We start from the raw sequence: 23,674 nt of genomic DNA on the forward strand, positions 1-23,674 counted from the left end.
AACTAACTTCTTTATGAATATACTGCAGTTCCAGCAACATTTAAAGTATTTTTTTATACAGTTGCTTTTGGGACAAGAGATACAATACGTCTGGAAAAGCCCATTCAGATTTGGAGACACTGGTTTTCTATTTCCATTGTATAAAACTTTCATCACTATTTGTCATCGTTTATCACCTAGTCAACTACACTTTCTATGTAAAACTCAGCCAGGACTCACCTATGGAAACAATCTTTCAAGTGCCAATATACCATACTCTGCCCAAAATGAGCTCAAAATGTAGTCTGAATATGTTCACTGACTCATTTCTTATTCTAACCCTTTACTTCACACACTTCCCAACCTTTTCACACAGGTTTCCACACTGCCTTCCACGTCTTTAGAAAGGCATTTCAAGTTAACCAACACGGTAAATTATTATTAAACATAAACCAGTAACCAATAATTAACATTCTTGTTTATCTTAAAGATTTCAAGGTTAATATGTATCACTGATATAAACAAAAAATGAAAAAGTAAATTAAGTATTTAAATAAGCATAAGCATGTATTATAACTATTTCTATAGCAGTAGCTGTACTAAAATCACAAAATCATTGAGGTTGGAAGGGACCTCCCAAGATCATCTAGTCCAACACTGGGAGGCAGCTACAGGAGGTTACCCAGTAGTCTGTCCAGATGGGTTTTGAATGCCTCCATGGATGGAGGCTCCATGATCTCTCTGGGCAACCTGTTCCAGGACTCAACTACCACCCTCACACACAAAAAAAAAAAAAAAAAAAAAAAAAAAAAAAAAAAAAAAAAAGGGGGGGGGGTGTTGTTCTGTTTTCTTATGTTCCGACAGGATTTCCTGTATTCCAATTTGTGCCTGTTGTCTCTTGTCCTGTCACTGGGCATCACTAAGGAAAGCCTGGTTTCTTTCTTCATTCCCTCACATCAGGTATTTATCCACATTGACTAAGATCCCCTCAAGTATTCTCTTTCCCAGGCTCAACAGTGTCAGCCTTTCTCAGCCTCAACTCATACAAAAGATGCTCCAGTCCCTTCAGTGGACTCACTCCAGTAAGTCTGTGTCTTTTTTGTACTGGGGAGCCCAGAATTGGACACAGCACTCCAAATGTAGCCTCACCAGTGCCGAGTAGATGGATTTTAAGAAAATTAACCTGTCTTGCATACTTTTAAAATCAATAACAAATTGTGAAAAGTAGCTATCCTGATTATAAAGACCCAATTGTTTTAACAGTCTTTAAGAGTTCACTATAAAGAAAACAAAAATATTTTTATTCAAGGCATTATGAGACTGACAATTCTGAAACACTTAAAACAGTCACAAGTTTCTTTATATGCATTCTGTCCTGGCAAACAATAACCTGATAAGGTGATGGATATTTGTGTCTCTCCATCCTAAGAAATTAACCATTTCAATGGCTTTCCAAGTTATTTTCCACATCGTTCTACCAAGTTTGTACTAAATCAGGCAACTCCCAGTTTTCACAACACACCCTGCAGATCTCTGTCTGTCTTGTCATAAGATCTAGGATGCAAATAGCTAAAGGATCAGCTACAACACATATCACTTTACTGTCTCTAGCCTAAACTTAATTTTCTTGCATCAGATTTACAGATATAGGGCTACATCCCTGCCATCACAAACTGCTACCAGAAATAGTTGTAGGATCAGTTTCTGTCATTCCCTGGTTTTGGGTCCATCTGTGACCTGCCTTTAAGCCAACTGATGCCAAGTTTGCTACTGACTTCTGTGGACAGTCAGAGCCTTACAGACCTTTAGTACCTTAGTTAACTAGACAGGGAAGAAACACAGAACCTGCACTGTAGAAAAAGTGAACAATTACAGACTTGAGCTGAAAATCTCTCCCCCTTATTTTTAAATTTGAGGTCTAATTTTGCACATACAGTAGAAAGTTGAGATATATTAATCTTCATGTGCAAGCCTCTCATTTTCTTCAAACGTAACATCGCTCCCTTGTTTCTGCTGCAAATACACAGGTCTAAATTATTACTAGATATCCATTCTAATTATTCACTTTTTAAGTGTGATGGCTTAAGAATTTGGATAACTCATCCAGCTATTAAGTACAGTACTACGTGAATATACCCCACAGCTGCTGCTTCTTCAGAGAAGGACTCTGGTATCTTAAAGCAATTTGCACTTGCTTAGGAGGATAAACCTTCCATTGTTAGCTACTCCCCAAAAACCAGCTTTTCCATCAGCAGCTGCCTAAAGATCTGAAGTTACCAGGACTAAGGCTACTGGTGTTCTACACTTGTCCAAACAATAGTTTTGCTAAAGTACCTGTAATACATATATTGCTTGTGATAAAACAAAAGCAACCTCACATGCCAAAGCCCATAGCGAGGGCCAAAAAATGCTGTAACAGAAGCTGTCAGGTAGCCTTGGTCATTTTCAAATACATCATCATCTACCCTGTACACCTCAACGTGTTTTGGCACAAGCTTTTCTTTTATTTATCCTTGGAATGTCTAGAAGCTGCAGGTATGTTTTACTCTATGGATATCAATTATCTGCCTTATCATCATCGACAGATATAGTGGCAGCTACTGGACTTGAACTGTAAGTGAAAAAATTATTTTAATCTGAAGTTTATCCTTGATTTTTATCCATTTCACTTTCTTAAGGCAACTATATTGTAAACTAAAAACCACAGAAAAATCTCATTCGGGTACTTGGTAGTTACTGCCTCAGACACTTATAAATGCAATGTATCAGAAGGGCCTGAAAGCCTGCCATTTGGCTCTCACAGTAACTTCAAAAGGCAATGTTCCTAATGAGCAGCTGCAGTGGTGAAGCTGCACTTCAGCACCATGAACTGAAAGGGCATAACGGCTCCACCGCCAAACCCACCTCATTTACATCCCTTTGCATCAGCAAGGGCTTTAAACGATGGTAATGTGTTCTCCTAAACAAAAGGAGCCAGAGCCAGCGTAGATCTGACCTTCAAATTTGATTCTGTGATTTTTATGTCTCAAAGTCTATTTGCCTGGTGGCTCTTTCCCCCCCCCTCCACGACTTGAGAGTGTTGTGGTGAAAACCAACACATCAAGTACTATGAAAACATGCACAAATGACAGCATTCGGGAAAGTGGAGATGCCTGGGAGCTGTAGTTCTCTTCACAGACACGCCCTCAGCCAAGTTACTCCCAGACGTTCTCCCTGTTATAGAAAGCTATTGTAGGAAGACAAACACCACAATTTTGTTTCCTGATTGTCTTCAAACTTTTATATTTAGAATTGAGTTGCTTTACTTATTTTATCTCACATTTCAGATCTTTGTGAAGGTATAGAATAGGGAAAACAACAAAGACACCATCTTGTCACTGCACCTGAAAAATACTGTAACGGCCCCTACTTGATTTTTTTCTGATAGTTCCCTGCATAAAAGCTATGATACACACTTCCAAAGATGACAGCTTCTCCCAGTCTGCTTACACAGGCATTTTGGGGAGTTCATAATATCTGTCTTACTATTTGCAAATTGTGAGTTAAAGTACAACAGAATTGTTATTGACAGATCAAATCATACTGAAGTATACTGCCCTGCAAAACCAATGCTTCAAAAGCCACACAGGAAAACTAACAAAAAAACCTAGAATTTTGCATTCTCTATATAAGCATTATCACCAGGTGTGTTAAATAATGAGTAAAAATGCAGGATGGCCTTTTAAATGAGAAAATAAAATGTGCTTTTGTGTCTTACTAAAGCTATTTTTCTGTTCCTTGCAGACTGACAGCAGCAGATGCAGTATCCCCTCCTCCTCTCCCATCAATTGGTTCTGCTTTCCTGCCAGCCAGTCTAGGCAAACCCATAGCATTACCTAAAAAAAACCACAAACCCTAAACCAAACAAACCAACTCACCCCCCCAAAAAACATGCCATTCTCTTATCAACAAGAAACCAATCACTTATACCCTTAGGCAGAAAGGTCTATCGCTAGAATAGGTTTCTGGAGATGAGCCAAGAAAAGTGAAGGTACTTTCAGTCCAGAGAGCAGCCACAAGCTTTAACACTTAAAAACTGGGTATTCATTAAATTACATTAAATGTCCTTTAAAAAAAACAACAAACAAACAAACAAACAAAAACCCAAAACCAACACACCACCAACCTACAAAAAAAATCCGCCCCCAAAAAATCCAACAGTCAAGTCAGGACTTTTCAAGTTCATATGTCAAGAGGATAAAGTTTATACAAAATACTCTCCATTATTTAAGAACCTATAGTTCTCAGGGTGTAAATGAAAGGAGATGAGCCATCTGCTGTGTCTATAAATAATCAGCTTCTAAATTATAAGGGAATGTTTTAATTTAATAGTAGATTAAATAAATCATTACTATCCCAGGCCACAGGAATACATACAAAACGTGAAATTGTTCTAAAAAATGTAAAAGCATGCTTTTGTTCTGAACCTACCACATAACTGTCGCTCAGACAACAGTCTCTTCAGGGATTCTTCACTAATAAGCATCTATCTCTTGCCTCCTTTTACATTTAAGCTACTGTAAAGCTGTAGTTAGGTTTCTTTATTAGCGTGATCGTAGCTGCTCCCCCTCTTTCACTGACATCTCCTTCAACATCATAGCTTCCAAAGCCCAATGCAATAGCCTTTCTACCCCCATCACAGACCGTCGTGAGGTCAGCTGGGAAAAAAAGGAGGTACAAGCTTTAGCAGACCAAAGTATCCTTTAACGTGGAAAACATAACTGATGTGCTGCGTGCCACTTTTACCATAACAGTGCTGCTGCTTTGTTCTAGCTTTTTAATATTTTATTTTGGTTTTGTGTTCTCCATTTTCTGCTGATTTAACAGTCCAGTTCCAGCTGTGCAGCTCCCTAGGCACTCTATGCATTCATAATTATTATTATTGGATAAACATGTATTTGAGTGGGGCAACAGATGATATGCAGATAATTTTTCTTTGCTTACTCCCATCTATTTCCCCTGAAAAAAATGCTTTATTCTGCCCTCCCACAGCTGAGAAAGCCTGTGTGAATGTGTCAGAGAGGCGATAGCTACAGAATCACAGATAGTAGTCTGGCATCTTATAATGGTTGAGATCAAGAATGTATGCAGAGATGGTGATTAGAGGGCGTGGCTGAGCCAGATGCAGAGCTGGCTATGGGGAAGAACTGTGCCGGAAATGGAAAGACAACCCCCCCTTATTTGTTACATATACCCTCTAATAAGTCATAATATAATTTTTAAAAAATTATAATAAAGAGAAGCTATATAGTAGTGCTTATGACACAGGAGAGCTGTGTACTGTTAAGAATGGGTGTTGTGCTGATGTTAAACAGGTGGCTTGATTTGGCAACAGACTTGAGCACACTGGTGGCAATGGTCCGCCATGATGGGAGCTGGAATTAAGCCACAACAAGACAGCAATTGTTACTATGTTAGTAGACAGAGCTACAGCAGAAGTAATTGCTTAAGGAGATAAGGAATCATCAGTACGGGAATGAGGAAGTGAGGCGTTATGGTAGTTAAGGACAGCACCTAAGCGAGGGGTGAAAAGAGACTGCAGTGAGGTCTGTAATAGCAGTGACAGGAACGAGCAGTGCACTGGGGTACACTGCAAGGACACAGAAACCGGTACAGGAACTACCCAGAAATAGCAGGGATCTAGACAGAGAGCACACTTTACTGAGAGAACAGCAGCAGCGACTGGGAAGTAGTTACAAAATGATGAGCTGAGAAGGGGCTGCAAGAAGTAAAGGCAATGACAGTTTTGAGGTAGACAGCAGCGACAATCAGCGTTGGGTGCCTTAGGCCACGATGCTTGCAAAGAAGGGTGGGGAGGTGGTTGATGAGCTGTAGGACAGGACAGGGAGGAAACACACAGCCAAGAGAAGGCCCTGGGGAACGCTTCCTAGTGCGTGCAGGTAAGGACAGCGTAGAGCAAGGGGCTTGGGGCGACGAGGCTCGCCGAAGGATGGCAACAGGAAGGCGGCACGTCGGGGCGGACCACGGTCCCGCTGGCGGAGGGGGCGGTGCCAGCACAGGTGTGCCCGTAACCGCGCCCAGCCAACCTGTCATCTCCCGGGGCCAGGGCCCGGGCCGAGGCAGGTGAGACAGGCAGCCGGCGCCCGGGGCCGTTACGGACGTTGGCGACCCGAGCGACTAACGGCCGCTCCCGCTCGGGGCCGCCCGCTCCCCATTGGCCGCGGCTGCGGTCGACCCCTCCCGTCTCCCCCCCCCTCCCGCGAGCAGGAGCGCTCGCGCCCGGCTGCCGCTCCCTTAACGGCAGCGACGCGCGGCCCGCTGCCCCCCTCCCGCAGCGCCCCGTCTCTTCCCCCCCCATCACTGCCAGCCGTCCTGCACCCCTCCGCCCCCCCCTTTTTTTTTAAATTTTTTTTCTTTTTACAGCTGCTCTAGCCCCCGCCTTTAATTGCAATCGCATCTCTTCCCTCCCCGCGCTCGCTGCAATTTCTGCCCCGCACATGCAACCGCTTGCAAGAAGCGGGGCGGATGGGCGGGGGCGGACACCGCCAAGCAGCGCAGTAGCTGCCTCGGTATTCACAATGAAGTCGACGCGACAACGAAAAATCCACCGCCTCCCTCGCCCGGCGACACCATTAACACAGCGCACGTAGCATCCTCTCCGCTTCGCTTGTCTCCTCTTTTCCTCATCCCCATTGTCTGGGATTCACAGCACACCGAAACCCCAGCCCGGGGGAGGTGGGCTCCCGCGGGGGGGGGGCGGGCGATTCCTCCCCTCGCACCCGCGGACAGCGGCACCAGAGCGCAGAAGCAGCCGCCCGCTCACACCCTTCTCACCTACCCCCCCACCCTCCTCCCCTCCGCTTATCTCCTGTCAAATTCGCACAGCCCGAGCCATCTTTCCTCTCCGGCTCCCACGATAGCGAACAATGTGCACGAACCAGCCGCCCCGCCACGCACACCGGGCGCGGCCGGGAGGGGGGACCCCACCGAGGGTTGTCTCCCCCCACCCCCCAAAGCCCGGCGGCGGGGGTCCGCCCGACCCCATTGTTCGCCCCACCAGGTCCCGGCACCACCCCGCCCCAGCCAGCGCCCCACTGCCCCGGCCCCGGGCGTACCTGCAGCTCCAAGCAAAACCAACATCCAGGGCAGCACGGTGGCTAGCAGCATCGCAGCCGGCTGGGCGAGAGGCAACCGCTCGTGAAATAGCCTTTTCCTGCAGTACGGAAGAAACGCAGCTCGCTTCTTTTATATTTTTTTTCTTTTTTTCTTCTTTTTTTTTTTACCCCCCCGCCGCGTCTTCCTTCGCCGCTCCTCCCCGCTGCCGGCCGCCCTCCGGCTCCGTTAACCGCGCGTACTCCCCGCGCCGCCTTCTGCCGGCTGCGCCCCGGCCGCGTCCCGGCGCCGCCGCACTGACTGACAGACGGCCTCAGCACCGCGGCCCGGATCCCTGCGCCGTCCGGCTTCGCGCAGCGGTTGGCACCGCCGTGTTCTTCCACCCGCGCCCACCTCAAATAGTACAGCGCAAGCCCGCGCAGAAGAGGTCTGGGGGCGCCGAGGGGGGCTCCGGCCGCCTACGAAACGCGGCGTGGGTCTTGGGGCCGGCCCCGTGCCCAGCTCGCGGAGGAACCTGCCGGGGCTCGGGCGCGCTCAGAGCCGGGGCAGGGCGGCGGCCCCTTCGGGGGTACTTTATTGCCAAAAATGAGATTAACGAATTAACCAGCCCGCGGGAATTGGGGAAGGGATTTCCTTGCCGGTTTGGCCGGCGCCTGCCCGAAGGAGTACCTGTGGAAAAGCAGTTGGGAAGCAAAGAGAGCAAGGGCAAGACCATTTTATCTATCCCCTGCCCTTCAGCTGGGCTTTTGTTCCATTTTTGCATGAGGGGGCCGGAGCCAGCGAAACCACAGAGCGTGCTCAGCAGGACTCCCAGAGCCAAGAGTTCTTACAGGCACCATTTTGCCATAGCCAAGACCTGGGGCAAGTGCCGGGGGGGGGGGGACTGCTGCTGAAGAGATGCTCTGTGGGGACTCAGCTCTGAAGGAAGGAGGTTGCCCACCTTTTGAACCATTTCTGCCAGGCCTCCCTGTGCATGGCTCCACACTGACCCTCCAGCCACCCCCAACTCACACGGACGGTACAAAGCTGTCCTAATGAGTTACACGTTTGTATATACAGAATATCTTGTTATTCAACTTGTTGTCTACACCAACTACAGCAACTCTTCTTCCTTCAAGACCTGAGGGGTGGTGGGGACTCAGGCACAGTACCAAAGATGATGTGGGTTCAGTGCTGGGTGTACAGAAAAAAAAGATAATGTTGCAGAGTCAGTTTTGAACCAGCTTTACATTACAATCAACAAAACCTGCCTTTTTCAGACTACCATGTCTTAACAGTGCTCCTCCAGCACCTTCCCAAACTTCAGGAATTGCTAAGAGCCCTCATTACTTGAGCATAATATTCACTTGCTTTGGGATCTGTGCTTCAAGGGGGAGAAAGGTCTTAGGAAAAAAAAAAAGCATTTATTTTACGCAGGTGTAGCCTACAGTCTGTGTTTTCATTTCATTTCATTAGTATTAGAGAAAAGCACTTCAACTGAAGTAGGCCTTTGTCATAACATGCAAAATAATTTGGCTTAGTTGGCTAATTGTTGTTGCTATTTTTAAATGAAATTTAAAATACCTAGAGTAGTTGTGAACACAGAAGGACTTCTAATGACACAGAGACTTCATTAACAGAAAACTGCCATGTAGAAACCATTTAGACAGAAGATAGCTTACTTAAAGAAACAGTATCCTTTGAATATAATTTGACACCAGTATTTCAACAATATTTTAATATAGTCAATCCATTCCAGTATTTGGCTGTTAGTGGTCTAAAGGATCGTTCCAGGCCAGATCATATTCTTTTATTTATCCTTTTCTCTTTGAGAAATCCCTTCCCCCTTTCCATTTTATAAGAATCCTTCTCTAAAAGAAACAACAAAATTACTTATTGCACTGTGATTGAAAACATGCCTTCTCTGCTCCTTTGGTCTGCCTAGCCCATGGCCTCATATTGGATTGATTATCTGCAGAGAGCAACCTTGCTCAACCATGCCATGTGCTATTATTCGACTCTCTCTTGCTCTCCCAGTTCACACCGATCCCTACTGTCCTGCAGACTTGCATTCCTGGACTCCGTATCCCGCCCCCAACATAAGGTCACTCATCCAGTGAGATGCCAATATTAATTTAAAGTTTTTCAGGTCATACAGATGCTCAGCTCAGACCATTTTGGAAGAGAAAGCCAGCCTCTCACTAAGAGTATTTTGGGGGGATAAAAACCTCAGAAGAAACTGTATCCTTTATCCTGAAAATAGTAAGTCAATTTCTGGATACATATTAGATACTTTTCCTCTTATCATAAAGACTACACTGAGTTTACACCAGTTATTACACAACTTTAGCAGATTAAATCAACTAGTGACTGTAGAAGAGAGAGGCAGGATCTCGATCATCCATCAAACCAGAACATCTTGCAAGACTCCCACCTTGTTTCTCCATCCTTTCAACTGCTGGTTGACAAATGTGGATAAACATAGTGGCAAGCCATCTGCTTCTCCTTGGGTCTCCCTTCCTCTCTGCCATCAACCTTCTCAGTGAGCCTGCCCTGTAAAATTAACCCTAAAAGATAACAAAACGTGGTTTCATGAGATGTGGTCTTTTTTTAATACCAGCTCCACTAGCTGGATTTCTGGCACTAGGGAATTTCTGAGTCTCTACCCTGAGCAGTTAAACAAACTCTTTTGCATTCAGCCAGATTAGTGCCCAATCATTTCCTAGAGAGAAAAGAGACTGAGTTGTCATACTGTTATTAGTACTGTCAGAAATAGTTTGTAGAATTAGTCCTAGTTCCCAGAGGCCTTACACAAGTGTCTATTTCTTTCCATTCACTACAAAGAACATCTAGATAGACAGTTACCTTGTAAAAATTACACTTACAGCATTCATAATAAGAGATCACGGGAGTGCACAGGTCATTACATATTGAATGAGGAAGCTATAACACTACCCTATAAGATGCAACTGCCCATTTTTAGAAACTGTGACTGAGTTTTTTCTATGAAATCTCAGTCATCTTCTCTACAAAAATCAGCAGACCAGCAAAATCCTTGCAAAATAGTAGTATTTGTATGTGTTGAACTATAGTCTTGTACAGAACATTAAATCAATTAAGGCAGCTCTTTTCCCCAAAAGCTGACGTTGCATAAAACTGGAACAGAAAGATAGGGAAGACAGACTGTTAACATACAACAAACAGCATGATTTATTATGTACTGTGAGTAAGTAGTTGTTTGTGTTAGAGATATCTAGTATATCTTTATTCCTATTAAGCAATACCTTAGTCCATGGCATAATAGTATTAATTCTCAGGGTAAGTAAAGGGAAGTACTTACACAGAAGTCAGCAGTCTAAAAAACATCCCAACCCCTCTCTCAAACTCTGTGGAGGGCACTATTTCACTTGTAGCGGACTTCAGAAACTTGAGCTCCCCCCCCCCCCCCCCCCGAGGATTTGACAGAGCAAAGACATCAAATGTCTAGTCTGAATTTAAGGTTCTAAGCAATTTAAAAAACAAAATCATGGATTTTATGATTAAAGTCCAATAGAGACCGGTCCCAAGCATATCGAAATTGAAAGAGCTCTTCTAAGTACATTACCTGAAACATTTCCCCCTTTTTTTGCTGTTAAGACATCTATGGGCCATGCCCATACATTTCATTTCCTTAATCTATAAAATAAAAAGGGCAAATCACACAAATCAGTAATTAGAACACAAGTTTCAGTTATTGACTTCATTGGGTACTTTGCATAAAAGTGAACGGGAAATTTGGACCAAGTTTTGTCCCAGGTTTAAAATCAGCAGCAATGGTATCTATCAAATTAATGCTACCTCTACTATGCAAATATGAGAATAAGAGAACTAGAGTTTTAACTATACAGGCATTTCACTGAGTAGGTGTGGCTTCAGTGTCATAGAAAGACTGCAGAATAACCCTCTCTATAGTGAGCATTCCCCCTTTCCTGACATAATTGTTCACTGGTTGGTATTTGAGGCAGGATTATTACAGGATGCACTGGAAATTCTCTATGACATTAAAGCATCGTGTGGGGTCAAGAGAGGACTTCAGCTGTCAAACTAAAAAGAAATAACATAGCAGACAGTTATGCTTTGTAGTCAGTCTTTGAGAAGAAAAGTTTACAATCTAAAATTGCTACTGAGGTCAAATCCCAAGATTCAAACCTGATGCAACAGCACAGCAATAACTGTTGCTATAATGATAGATGTTGTATGTTTCTGATCATTGAAAAGCAACAGAAATAATTTTCATCAACATGCCCCTTATGTCCCATCATTAAGGAAAGGTAGTCTGCAAAGAATTACTTGGGATTTTCTGTGGGAACCATTAGACACAGATTTATAAACCACAAAGTAGACTTATTAGTTATTTGTAGGATACAGAAAATAGGCATACGTTAGTGGCACACTGAGGGAATGCACTTCAATAGTCTCTCTGGTCAAAGTGTTATTCTATGCTGTGGAGATATTTATTATGATGGATAACAACACTATGCAAAGTCCTCCTCAAATCAATATTCTTCTTCACAGATACACAATACAAGCAGAGATAGTCCCTTAAATTATCCTTCTCTGTCACAGATTATTTTGTAGGGAAGTCTTAATAAAGAAAAAATAAAAAAGTATCTCCCCTTCCTCCTTTAAGCAAGATGGCTTACAAAACTATTAAGGCTCTTCTGGTGATGTCATACACCACAAGAATGAAGATGAAGTCATCAGAATTTGAGAGGTAAAGTTACAATCCAGAAATTCAGAATCTTGGCATTAAAACATATATGTTTTCTCTCCATACCTGGAACAAGCTCCAGCATTGATCTCAGCATTTGTCCTGCTCTGGGGTTTTGCTTGCCACATCTGTGCAAATAGGTAATTGTTCCGTGCACAGAGCTAAGAAAGTAAGCACGACTGCCATTAACTTATTCATGAAAATATCCAGGGAAAGAAACTTCATGAAGATAGTCTGTCAGTCTGACTCGCAATGGAAATGTCATCAACAATCTAATGGCATTCCTAGAAGTTACCTGGCAGTTACTTTCCATGTAGTTTTGGAAATAAAAGAAATCTTCCATCTTTGAAGTTAAAACTTGAAATTTAATGTTTATGCTTCCATGTATAAACCCATGACACTTAGAGTGTGCAGTAAACATATCATTTTAATCTTTTTAATCTATCCAGTCAACTCTGTTGTTTCAATTCTGAAGAGAGAAAGACTCTCAGCTGATCAGAATCACAGAAAATAAGGGGGCTGTAAAGAGTACATCAAGATGAATTGCCTGTTCTTTTACACTCTTCCCATGGTATCACTAGTATTTGTTTTATTTGAAGCATTCTGACTAGCCAAGGCATTTAAGGCACGTCCATCACCCAGTGCCTCTAAATAATAGCACAACCATCACTGATACCTAGCTATTTTAAAATAACAGCTGTTCTAGTTCTGCTTTTATTTTTACTAATGTTAATTAGAAGACTCACCATCACATTATGTGAAGTAATACACGTGTAAAACCAGTATATGCAAAATTAGAAGAGACTAAAATATTAGGGTGTCTCTGGCTTAAACATTTCGTAGCAAGCAATAAATGGTTATCTTAATTGGAAAAATCCATCCGTCAATCTGCTTTTATTTTAAAAGTATAAATACGCCTGACAGGAATGTTCAAGCACATACAAATGTTATGAGAAACCACATTCTATCAACGTGGAGCTCCATTTCACATTTAGACCCAAGCTAAACAATTTTTCCACAGAAGTGGATCTAAAGCATAAATGACCAGTGGACTCTACTTAGCAACTTAATGAAGGTTCCCCCATCTGCCAACAGTAAACAAGTTGTCCAAGAGACAGCATAAAAGGTTCTTTTACAACACTTTGCTCCTCTTCCTTACCACAAGAGCGGTATCTGCTCCTTTTGGAAGAGGGCAGAGGTAGCTCCTTTGAAGTCAAGGCTCCAGAAGATGAATCTTGTCGTTCTTTCTATTTCTGTGGAAGAAAATTGTACAAGTAGGTGACATAGTAGAGAGAATAATGCAATGAGTGGAGGGGGTGTCAGTTCTAAATAAAATGTAAACATCTGTCTTCATCAGAGGGAGAAAGTAAAAGCATAGAGAATAGAGATTTGAAAATATCGTAGTGTAAAAGAAATATAATATTAAAGAAGCAATAATAGTCCTGCAAACAGTTTTCATATTGTTTCATAACTAGCACACAGTGCATATTTATGTATTTTGGAGAAGACCCATCTGCACTGTAGCCTGAGAAGTCTGCCCATAGCTGGGGATTTTTCCCCTTACAAGACTTGGTGCTAAGCAGCTTCATTCTCAAACTCCTCTCCACCTGGCCAGAAAGAGGGTCTTCAGCTTTCTACTAGGATTCTTCTCTGTTCCTCTTCATTTCTATTACTTACATCCTACCCTTAAACAGTAATCAGGGGGCTTTCTCCTCTGCTATTCCACAAACCATTCAGTTATATCACCAGCTAAAGAACTGCAACCACCTCTGAAGTCAAGTTCTCTGAAACAACTCAAGCAGTACTGTGCTTTAAACTTTCCTCTAGCTGAAAGGCAACTAAACAGGATTATGCTGATTGCATAAAAAAACCCACAGGTAGACAGTCACTCAAACAGAAGAAGGAAGAATTCTATTTAAACATCAGCCCTGAGCATAGTTTAAGGCAACATGCAGCATTTTCTCCTGTCTTTCAGTGTTACCTTCTGTTTCCTCAACATTTTTAGTTGCAACTAGATTTAAGGCATAGAAGAATAAGGCTAGTAATAGAATCTCAGTCTTTGATTTTGTGTTATCTCAGCCTTACATTTCTCTAAAAATATTGTAGAGAGGATGAAAATATGAGGAAACTAGTGTTTCTATTTTTGCATAATGGTCTTAAGATGGTGCTGAAATGCAGTGAGAAAGAAAAGATCCTAAAAAATTCTTGCTGTTGAGGCAGAATCATTGTTCTTGAACTGAATACATGCTGCTTTATTACCAAAGATGGGATCTAGGCTCTGGGATATGTAATATCCTGGAACCAGATCAGGTTGTTTTGAGGCAACTACCCAGAGACATCTGGGTAGTTGCCTTATTTGGGATGTTAAAGTTCACCTGTGAAATCTTTAGGCACTACATTAGTATTTTAATCTTTGCTATAACCAGTCTGGTAGCATACATAGGGGCCAAATTCACTTGTGAGAATCACCAAGTTATCCCAATGCAGCTGTTGCCCATTCAATCCAGATAATGATTTTCAAAGGTTTATCTGATGAATCTTTCCTTGATTTTTGAAGTCAGTTTTTATCACTGCTGTTCTTGTACTGTAAATCTCCAATCCAAATTAACATAATATTAAATAATCTCCTGAACACTAAATGATAGAATGTGGACAGGCACTTCATGCCTTTGCAGGGCATTGTCTGTTATATAAAGCATTTCACATTAATAGATGTGGCAGTTTGTACCTACACGTGTAGGTAAAAGGTCTTAGGCTAGCATAAATGCTATCAAGCTGTCAAAACAGGATTAGGGCAATGTCTTGGATGCATGGTATTAGCTCTCTTCACAGAGGAAGTTTCATCTCTAACAAGGTAGTTGTTAGGTAACACATAAATGACTCTGTGCCTATAGCGATAACATGAGCAATACCAGATGATGTAAGATGATGCATTTCTTTTGCAGATGTCTACCATCTGCACAGCAGTACCAGCTTTTTTTTTGGAGAAGGGCTGTGCTCATTATGGGAGGGGAAAAAAAAATGCGAAGACTTGCTAGTGGTCAGGATCCTCTTTGAAGACTTCGAGATCCTAGTCAGGTAGGACAATCAGGGAAAAGCACTGCATTTGGCAGGCAGTTTGTCCCTAGGGTATTTAACTTATTTTGATAAATCTCATGAAGATAAACATATCATTACACCTACACCATTACAACTCATACTGTGTAGACTTCACTGCATTCCATTAGCAGTATTAGCAAGATAGTATAATTCAACACCTTCCTTTATTATTTCATATTTCTAGTTTACTCTTGGTGAGGATTGCCAATATAAAATTTGGTTTCCCAAAGTCCTTATTTTAGTGGAGTGCTTAGGAGAACCAAACTCAGTAATTTTTAAAAGCACAGTAAAAAACAGTCCTTGCTCAGGATAGCACACAGCCTAAATAAATAGATGAAACAAAGTAAGTCACCTTAGCCAAACATATTGAGAAATTAGATTTAGTGATGTGCCTTGTGCTTCCCTATAGGAAATCTGTGGCCAACAGGAAACTGAAAACAGATCTCCTGAGCCTCAGTTTAAACCATTAACCAAAAGGCCAATATTGAAAGCAGTAGGATGGAACTAAATGCAAGAACAACAAAAGATTATTTCCCCTCCTCCACTTTGCAGAAAGCTCTATTACAATAATGTGAGTAATTAAGAGGCTGAAAGCGGAGCAACTGGAGTCTCATAAGGGAATGTAGACTCACCAACTTTCCTACTATCCGCTACCCTTTCCTGGTCCATGTGCTCACCACAGTGACTTCTGCAATAGGGATTGGTTTCCAACAGTGTCTGCCGTGGTCTGATCTAGGTCAAGGAGGGTTTTGGGGTTTAGGTATTTATTGGATCACCACTTGGCAAGCATGACTACTTGTTTTCAGCATTCTAGCAAGGACCATAAGCGATCTCTTTGATTTCCCTGACAGTACCAGTGAGACGATTTTTATAGAATAATTAGAACAGATGTGTGAAACTCCATATGAGAAAACAGGCTCCATGTGACACGATACTTATCTGTGAAAAGTAATTCCTGAGGGGAAGCAGCAGCACAGAACATACTAGCTGTCCTGATGGTACCAGATCAAAGTGTATTAGAGGCTATTAAATGTCATATTTCATGTGACAGTTAAATCTAAACCATGATTTGTTTTTTCAAGTGTAATGTTACAAAGCCTTTGGAAGTATGGTATCTTGCTCTCTTTTGCCATTTTTAGTTTTGTTTCTCATTATTCCTGTTCCATGTTAGAAGGGATATAAATCCTTTTCTTCTCAAAACCAAGCTATCGTGTAAAGATGTTTTCTGAATGAAAGTCATTGCCACTCTACAGGACACGCTCCCTTTCTATTTCCATTTTTTTTAAGCCTAAAACAGCCCCTTGGGCATCCTAACCTTCATTGGCACAAGCATTATATCAGAGGAAATGACTCATAATTACACTAGCAATCAATATCTACAATGCATTTCTTTCACGGTAATACTAAGAGTTAGATATGTCCATATAATCAGGCCATTAAGTATAGCCATTTGTAATGTGCTTAGGTTTGATGTCAGCATTTACTTTATAAAAGGTAAAATGGTTATGAAAGTTGTTACACTGGGCAAGGAAATCACACTGCCAGTTTTGCAAATTTCTGTCTTAAGTTTCTGACCAAGCTTCATTTCTAAAATAATCCTACCACAAAACAGTCTTCTGATCCAGAAGACAGCCAAATGCCTATGTGCCCAGGGTCAGGTTGATATATGCTTAGCAGTATTTGACTTTAAATGTACATGTGCATGCTTTAAGTGTTAACAAATCAGCCATGTGGTAGCAAACACTAAAGGGCTACATTTACACAATCAAAATTCCAACTAAGCCAGCACTCTCCAGGGCATTTACCCACTTCACATAGTTCCTCTGAGTTGCTCCTTAAAGTTAACTGGACACCTGTGTAAAATGAAAGAAATTGTTGAAGTCTACCTGAATTTAGTGTCTGGCTTTCAAAACATTGCAATTGCATCCCTGGTATTACACTACAGAGCATTGTGGATAATGTGACATGAACAATAGGTTCACACAATCTTTCCAAAGATGCATCTACCTGAGCCTGCAAATGTTTAGCCAAACTCTGCTTGCAGATTTCAGTGCAGTCATTCACTAATGGCTGAGTGACAGGCCCATAATAGGGGTAGGCTTCTTGTAATAGCCAGTACTCCCCAAACTCTTCTGGTACATCCAGCTGTCAGTAAGCTGATTATTTTCTCTGTCTCTCTTTTCCCCGTGAGTTGGAGTAACTATCTGCATAATGAGAAAATCTGGAGAATGCCCACAAAATAGAAAATCTGGAATGTCTTATCAGGAAGAAGAAAAAAACTGCCTCAATTCCATTCAGAGAAAACCCAAGGTGAATGCCAATTGTTTCATAACACTACTTCCAGGGTCAGATCCTGGTGCCATTTTGGCCAATGAAAAAAATCCCAGTAATGTTAGTGGCATGGTGATTTCACCGTCATTCTTTCATGCTTGCGTATTGCTTCATATTTCTGCCGTGATATTTTTTATTCAGATAGGAACCTAAACTTTCCCAAAACTCCTCTTCGCGTTCCTGTGCATTGTCTAAGGAATTAAGGGAGAGCTTTGTTTTATTCTTCTGGACAGAGCAGGAGCTGACCCTTTCCCATTGCTAAGCAACACTCCCTGTCTGGTTCAAGCAGCAGCTCCTATTTTTGCTACAAAGTAAAGATCAAAATATTCAGCAGAGGGAGCAGAATTGTTTATTTATAGTACCTTTAACATTGCATATGGAACATGCATGTTCCTTGAGAATACTTGTTGTACATTTAAACTGTAATTAACATCTTCCATTCTAGAGCTCTTCTTCCTCTCACTCTTCTTTAAGCTCTGTGTAATGTGTGTGAAGTTATTTACATCATTATCACAGCCTCAGGATAGAACTATAAAAAAATCTGAAAGGGTAGAGGCTGAAAAACATCTCTGAAGTCAGAAGGAGATTACCATTGCCTTTCACCTCTCATAGTTTATACTACACTGGTTTGCTTTGTGTCAACAGTTTGCCTGGCTGTCCAGCTTGACAAGCCTCAGGAGGCCTTAAATCCATCCAAGCCCTTTCCTATTTTGCCTACCATACAAACGCTCCTGTAACATGATGTGTTCTGTGCTTTGGCATAGCTACCTTTCTCAGCACAGCTTCAACAGTGTACTGTGGCCAAGAAGCTGTCTGTGAAGCCTTGGCATTGTTTCTGTGCCTGCCTTGTTGGCTTGAAGGGAACACTGCGGACTCCTAACCCAGTCTGTCTGTCTGTCCATCCCTATAGCCTCTCTACCCATCAGCACACCTTATTAAGGGAACGTATCTGAAAACCATTGATGAGGGATTAATCTGCCTAGAGTTGTGTCATTAAGAAATAGCTTACTAACTGAGGTCAAGGAGTGTAACATTTTTGCCTTTGCTGTAGACAGTGATCCTGATGACTTCAAAAACAAAATGGATTTTAAATCCTGCATGATTCACTAAAGTACTCACTTCTATTCTACAGCTGCAGCATTACTGACTCCTCCAAGGAAACTCTTCCCTGGGGCCTGCAAGAAAATACCTTGTAGAAGTGCTCTAAGGCACAGGGGACACTGGGGTTCTGTGACCGCCAAAGATTTTCTACCAAGAATTTTGTAGAGTAGCAGCAGGAAATTTGACATTACCTTAATCCCACTGTAAGGTGCTGGGTGAAAGCTCAGGAGCCTGGTGGTCTTCTAGAACTATTCACAGCATTTGGCTTACCTCATGTTCTTGCGCTCCCCATATTATCAGCATTGCTCTTGCCCCGTCTTTACAGTCACTTGTTCGTCAATTGATATTCTTCCTATTTCTCCTGTGATGAGTACCAAAGCAGTAGACATGGGGTGAAGCAGTCGAACCATTTTACTTAATTTCTCTGTATAGGGAATAACTACCAGGCAGTGTTAGGGAGCGAATAATACTGAAAGCTGGCATTTAAATAGAAGAACATAATGTCCTTAATGGAGCACACTAAGGGTGGGATTCATTTCAGCTGGGTTAATCTCATTCTAAAGCAGATGTCAACAATAGGTCAAACAGAGACACCGATCAGAGGAGCAGTGGGGAAGTAGTATAGGTGTAAATATCTTTATTGTAGGGTTTCAAATTTTGGATTACTTCAGCCTGAGCTTTCAGATACAGCTTGGCTCTTATCACTGTGCAGGTTAACCCAGAAGTTGTTATTTTAGAAAGCAGGCCATGCCTTTACTCTGGAAAATTATCCAGATATTTAACATCAATAGAAATATATTTTCAGCTTCCTTATACAATTAATTTCTGCTCTTTATCAAGGATAGTGTTATCTGAAGAGGGTGAATACTGCCATTCATGGTCTGTGGCCTGGATTCAGCTCGCCAAGGTTTATGTAATTTACTGAGGCAGTAAAGTCAGGCACTTGTCTCTGCCTCACTCTAAATGGAGGGATAGAGGTACTTCAGAAGAGAATTTATGCCCCCTAAAATTGAAATGATTTTTTTTCTCAGAAATTATATTTTTGTAATAAATTACTGCTTTTTTCTAAAGTACTTTCTATTATGTAATCAAAAAATATTTCAAAATTTGGAAATCCACATGAAACAGGAAATCCAGTTTAATCAGACATCCATTTTCTGCCCACTGCCCCAGTTCAGGATTTAACAGCACGGACAAAGTTGCAAAATAATTCATCTTGGTCTAAGAGAGTCAAAGAACGTTGCGTGGTCTTATTGCTAGCACAACAATACAGTCTTCCAAACTGCATTCTCCATATAAATCACAGAACAAATTGAGCAAATAAAAGAAAAATACAATAGCAGAAGATTCTGTTTCACATTTCTGTGGTCTGTTTCCAGTTCACAGCTCTTCAGTCTGAAAACAAGACTAAGGCCGTACCTACAGCCTAGCAAATAGGTCCCCTGCATGTGGTCAAACTCTTGCTATTTGTGTATTTCTGATACTTGTGGGATTTTCTTTACAGATGACTTTATATGCTATAGTGCTTATCACAAATGGCATTAACTTCAAAAACTAGACTCACAAGATGAAATTAAAGTTCATCATGCAGAAGTTCTTAGTCCGTGTTTTTAACAAATCTGTTGAGGATGAACAGCACAAGATAAGCAGACTTTTCCTGCAAGATAAGCTTTACTTTCTTGCCATGTGAGATTCTCTTGTAGCCAGTGAAATGTACGTTTATTAAAATTTCAATAAATAGTAACTCATAGAAGATAAGAATTTTCTACCTTTGAGTTAGCATACCCTCCAAAAGTTATTTTTGGACAGATGTTGCTGAAGTACCAAGTACTGAGTCCTTCTGTTGTTGAGGTACTGCTTTGTCCCCAGTGTCTTTTACACTCAGAGCACGAAACTACAACAGAATCTGTAAAGCAATAATATTGAAGGAATGATACAGAAGAACTATAGTGGGAAATTCAGAGGTGATGTCTAAGCCTCTGGGTTTGAGCAGCTAATCTTTTTTATTCTGCTTATGATTATTACTGTTATCTTGTGGTTCTTGTGGTTTAGTGATTTGGTCTTATGGTATACATACACTGCAGGAACCAAATTTTGACTGGTGTTAGAGTATTTAATAAAATGGTTTACTGATAGAAGCCTTTAGATATTACAACACAAATATTATCTAATTAACACAGAACACCCATCTGTAACCTTAGATGGATAGATGATCTTTAAACTATTGATTTGCACTTTGAGCTTATTTTGTCATTAAATATTTTGGTGATACGCAGAATTAGGTTTGGTAAGCTGACATTTAGACACCTTTCTAGAACCAGAAAATAATCGAATTTATGATTAGCCAAATGACAAAATTGTTAGCTGAGAATATTTTTTTTTGTCTCTCTTTTTGGACTTCATGAGAAAAAAAATCATTTTCAGCAATAATTTCTAGAGTTTGTCCCAGGACCTTCTCTTGGAATTTTAGTTTGAAATCAGTTTCATGTGAAATTTAGGCTAAAAGTACAACTCACCATATTTTTCTGTAATACAGCCACAGGCATTTGCCCTAGGTTTTTTTGCATAGCTTATGATCTCTTGTACATCTAGACTGAGTTTCACCTTCTTAACTGTCCTCACAAAACAAATAATTTTGTATTTCTGGATGTCTTTGTAGACACTTGAGTAACATCTTAGTTTTAAATTGGTGCTTACATACGAATAAAGGCATCACTTTCCATGCTGCCCTCCCCCATCTCTAGCATTACAAAGAGCACTTGTCAGCTGTGTGGCCAGTGCTTGACGTAAGTAATCACAGATGAGTGCTTCAACACATTTCTCCCTTGAATACTGATCTTTAAGCAAAGATGTCATTTGAAATCAAACATGTTTTTATAAACAAGGAAATAGAACAAACCTTAAAGGCATCATGTTTGTCTTTGGCATAGCTTGCGATGGTACTGGTAGCTAACAGTTCCTAACAGCATTACCACAGAAGAAATGTTCAAGCCACTGCCCACGCAGAGCAAATCGAGGGAGGCAGAGGATAATTACCCGGCTTGGGCCTTTGCCAAGAGAATTATATTGATGTGGTACTTGTCATGTATAACATTATGGTATCTTTAATGTTATTAATTTATTATAGTCACTTAGTGAGGTAAGAACACAGGGTGTCTACTTTGTCTATAGGCTGACACCTCTAGCCCCATCAGTGTGACAGCAGGTCAACATATGGTAGCAAAACGTGCCATTCACATCACTACCAAAATATTTTGCACTGAGAACGATTCCCTCATTCTATGAGCTTCATCTGACTGTTTAACCTACAAGAGTGGACACGGTCACAACTCAAAACACACTCCTGTCAGTGGGCAGGAGTGCATTCAGACTGTGCTGCTCATAGAAAGACAGTTTATTTTGTAAACTGATTAACATATTACTCCCACCAGTTTACTGAAGGAAGGAGATTGCTCTGTGGGCTGCCTGTCTGTCTCACTGCACATCTAGGATGTTGCCAGTAGTGTTCATTGCTTCAGTGGCTGACTAGTATAAATTCTTCACAGTAAACTTGTGACATTCAGATCAGTAAAAAACAGAGCCCTTGAAGTGGTCTAGCCATGGCATTTGCTTCCCGCATTATGTCTATTATATAAAGGAAAATAAAGCAGTATGCACTGTGAATAGCAATGGTAGCACTTGGTGCTGCTAGAACTGGCTGTTCCATTCTGCAGTGCAGCATTCCAAGCTTACAGCACAGGCATGTGCTTCGTGGAGGAAAAAGCAGCTTGCTTTCTGCTCAGGAAGATACTACCTGAAGGTCACATGAACGTAAGGGAAACTCCAAGTCAGTCTTCTGCAATGACTTGTACAAACTTTATATGGTCACTGCAGGTGAGGCATGGGGGAAAAAGACCCATATTTCACACTTGCATTTCTGAAATATATTGTTCTGAGCCAATTGCCCCAGGGTTTTTATGGAACATGGTTTTGCTGTGTTTTTACACAGGCTCTAATGCAGTTGGTTCTCAGGCATGACTGGCAGCCATGGAAGCCACTTCAGAAATAACAATTTTCATGGTCTTCATCATCATTATCTTAATTAGAGTTTTCACTTTTATTTTACATACTTATAGGCAGAAAAAAGGCACTAGAGAGCTCAGGAACCTCAAGTTTTTTGACTTTGGAAGCAACGCAATCCTGTGACTGAGCTGAACAGACCTGCTGAGTTCTTGTGTTCACTAATCCATTGCCTGCCACCTTCTGCAGTACATTACAGTGCTTCAGCCTGTGAAATGTTCCCATTCTAATTAGCCAAAGTATTTAATAAAGAATGGGAATATTACTAATAATTTAGCATCTCATTAATGATGTATGGCATTAACACATGTATCTCTGAAATCAATCGTTAATTCAGACAACAAATTTTCTGGTATTGGAAAGAAAATTACTTCCAATTTTCATTGGTTTAGCCTCTTGCAAATCTGCAAGACTTTCTGTAAGACTAAATTCCATTAAAGCGTACCCTAAGTTGTCTTAAATTCCAGAGAAACAAATAAAACACAATGAAAAAAGAATAGAATTAAAAATGAAAGGTTTCACTCTCTCTGCAGAAAGTGAAATACGCCAACTTGGAAAAGTTCTGAATTTGTTACAAGCAGACTGCATTTTGGCAGGCTAGTAAAATGCAATTCCAAACAGCTGCCTGAGCCAGAATTTTGCTGTGTTATTGTGGGGGTACTCAAAGCATAACATTTGTTAGATTGACTATAGACATATGTTACTGAAACCATCTGTATCTGGTGTTTCTGCCATTCCAGTATTGCATTAAGTAAAAGCTGAGAGTTGGGATAGGGCAAGCTCACATCCAGCTTTTGGAGCAGTGTAAATCCAAGGTCCTTAACACTGCATCTAATAAGGGGCTAGTCCAAAGTTCAGTTAGGCAAACAAAAAGACTCCCACTGACTTGGTAGAGTTGTGGGCTTCACCTAATGATGCCAAGATACCCTGCTGCAAGAGCAGTGGGGAATGTTGCTTCTGAAGACTTCTCATGAAGGTACTGAAATAATTGCCCATCCTTCCTTTTTACTGCAGAGCCATTTTTAGGAATCATGTTTTGCCTTTTCTATCCTGCTGTTCCTGATTAATGCCCTGGCATTTCTATGCATCCCTGAACAGGTGCTTTCTCCTGGAAAATGGCTTGAAGCCCTTTGGAATAAGAATCACTGTACTCATTAGCTTATGTCATTCTTGGGGGAGGACTAACCAGAGCATGACACTATGGTCTTTTCTACTTAAGATCCTCCATACAATGACAGGTGGTACTGTCTGCCAGCAGTTCAC

The 23,674-nt window shown here is 41.3% G+C and overlaps 1 protein-coding gene across 7 annotated transcripts in view; it reads right to left on the minus strand.

The window, feature by feature from the left end:
* Positions 1–7,473, minus strand: part of NCAM1 (neural cell adhesion molecule 1) — a 160,581-nt gene extending 153,108 nt beyond the window's left edge. The window contains exon 1 of one of the 7 annotated variants that reach the window (XM_069787962.1): positions 7,095–7,473. In XM_069787962.1, the coding sequence (XP_069644063.1) occupies positions 7,095–7,146 (52 nt within the window). In that variant the 5' untranslated portion in view covers positions 7,147–7,473. The remainder of the gene's footprint in view (positions 1–7,094) is intronic. The other 6 variants (XM_069787957.1, XM_069787958.1, XM_069787959.1 and 3 more) reach the window with 6 other exon arrangements.
* Between the last annotated feature and the right edge of the window lie 16,201 nt (positions 7,474–23,674).

Source organism: Haliaeetus albicilla, chromosome 7 (genome assembly GCF_947461875.1).
Source record: "Haliaeetus albicilla chromosome 7, bHalAlb1.1, whole genome shotgun sequence".
NCBI lineage: Eukaryota > Metazoa > Chordata > Aves > Accipitriformes > Accipitridae > Haliaeetus > Haliaeetus albicilla.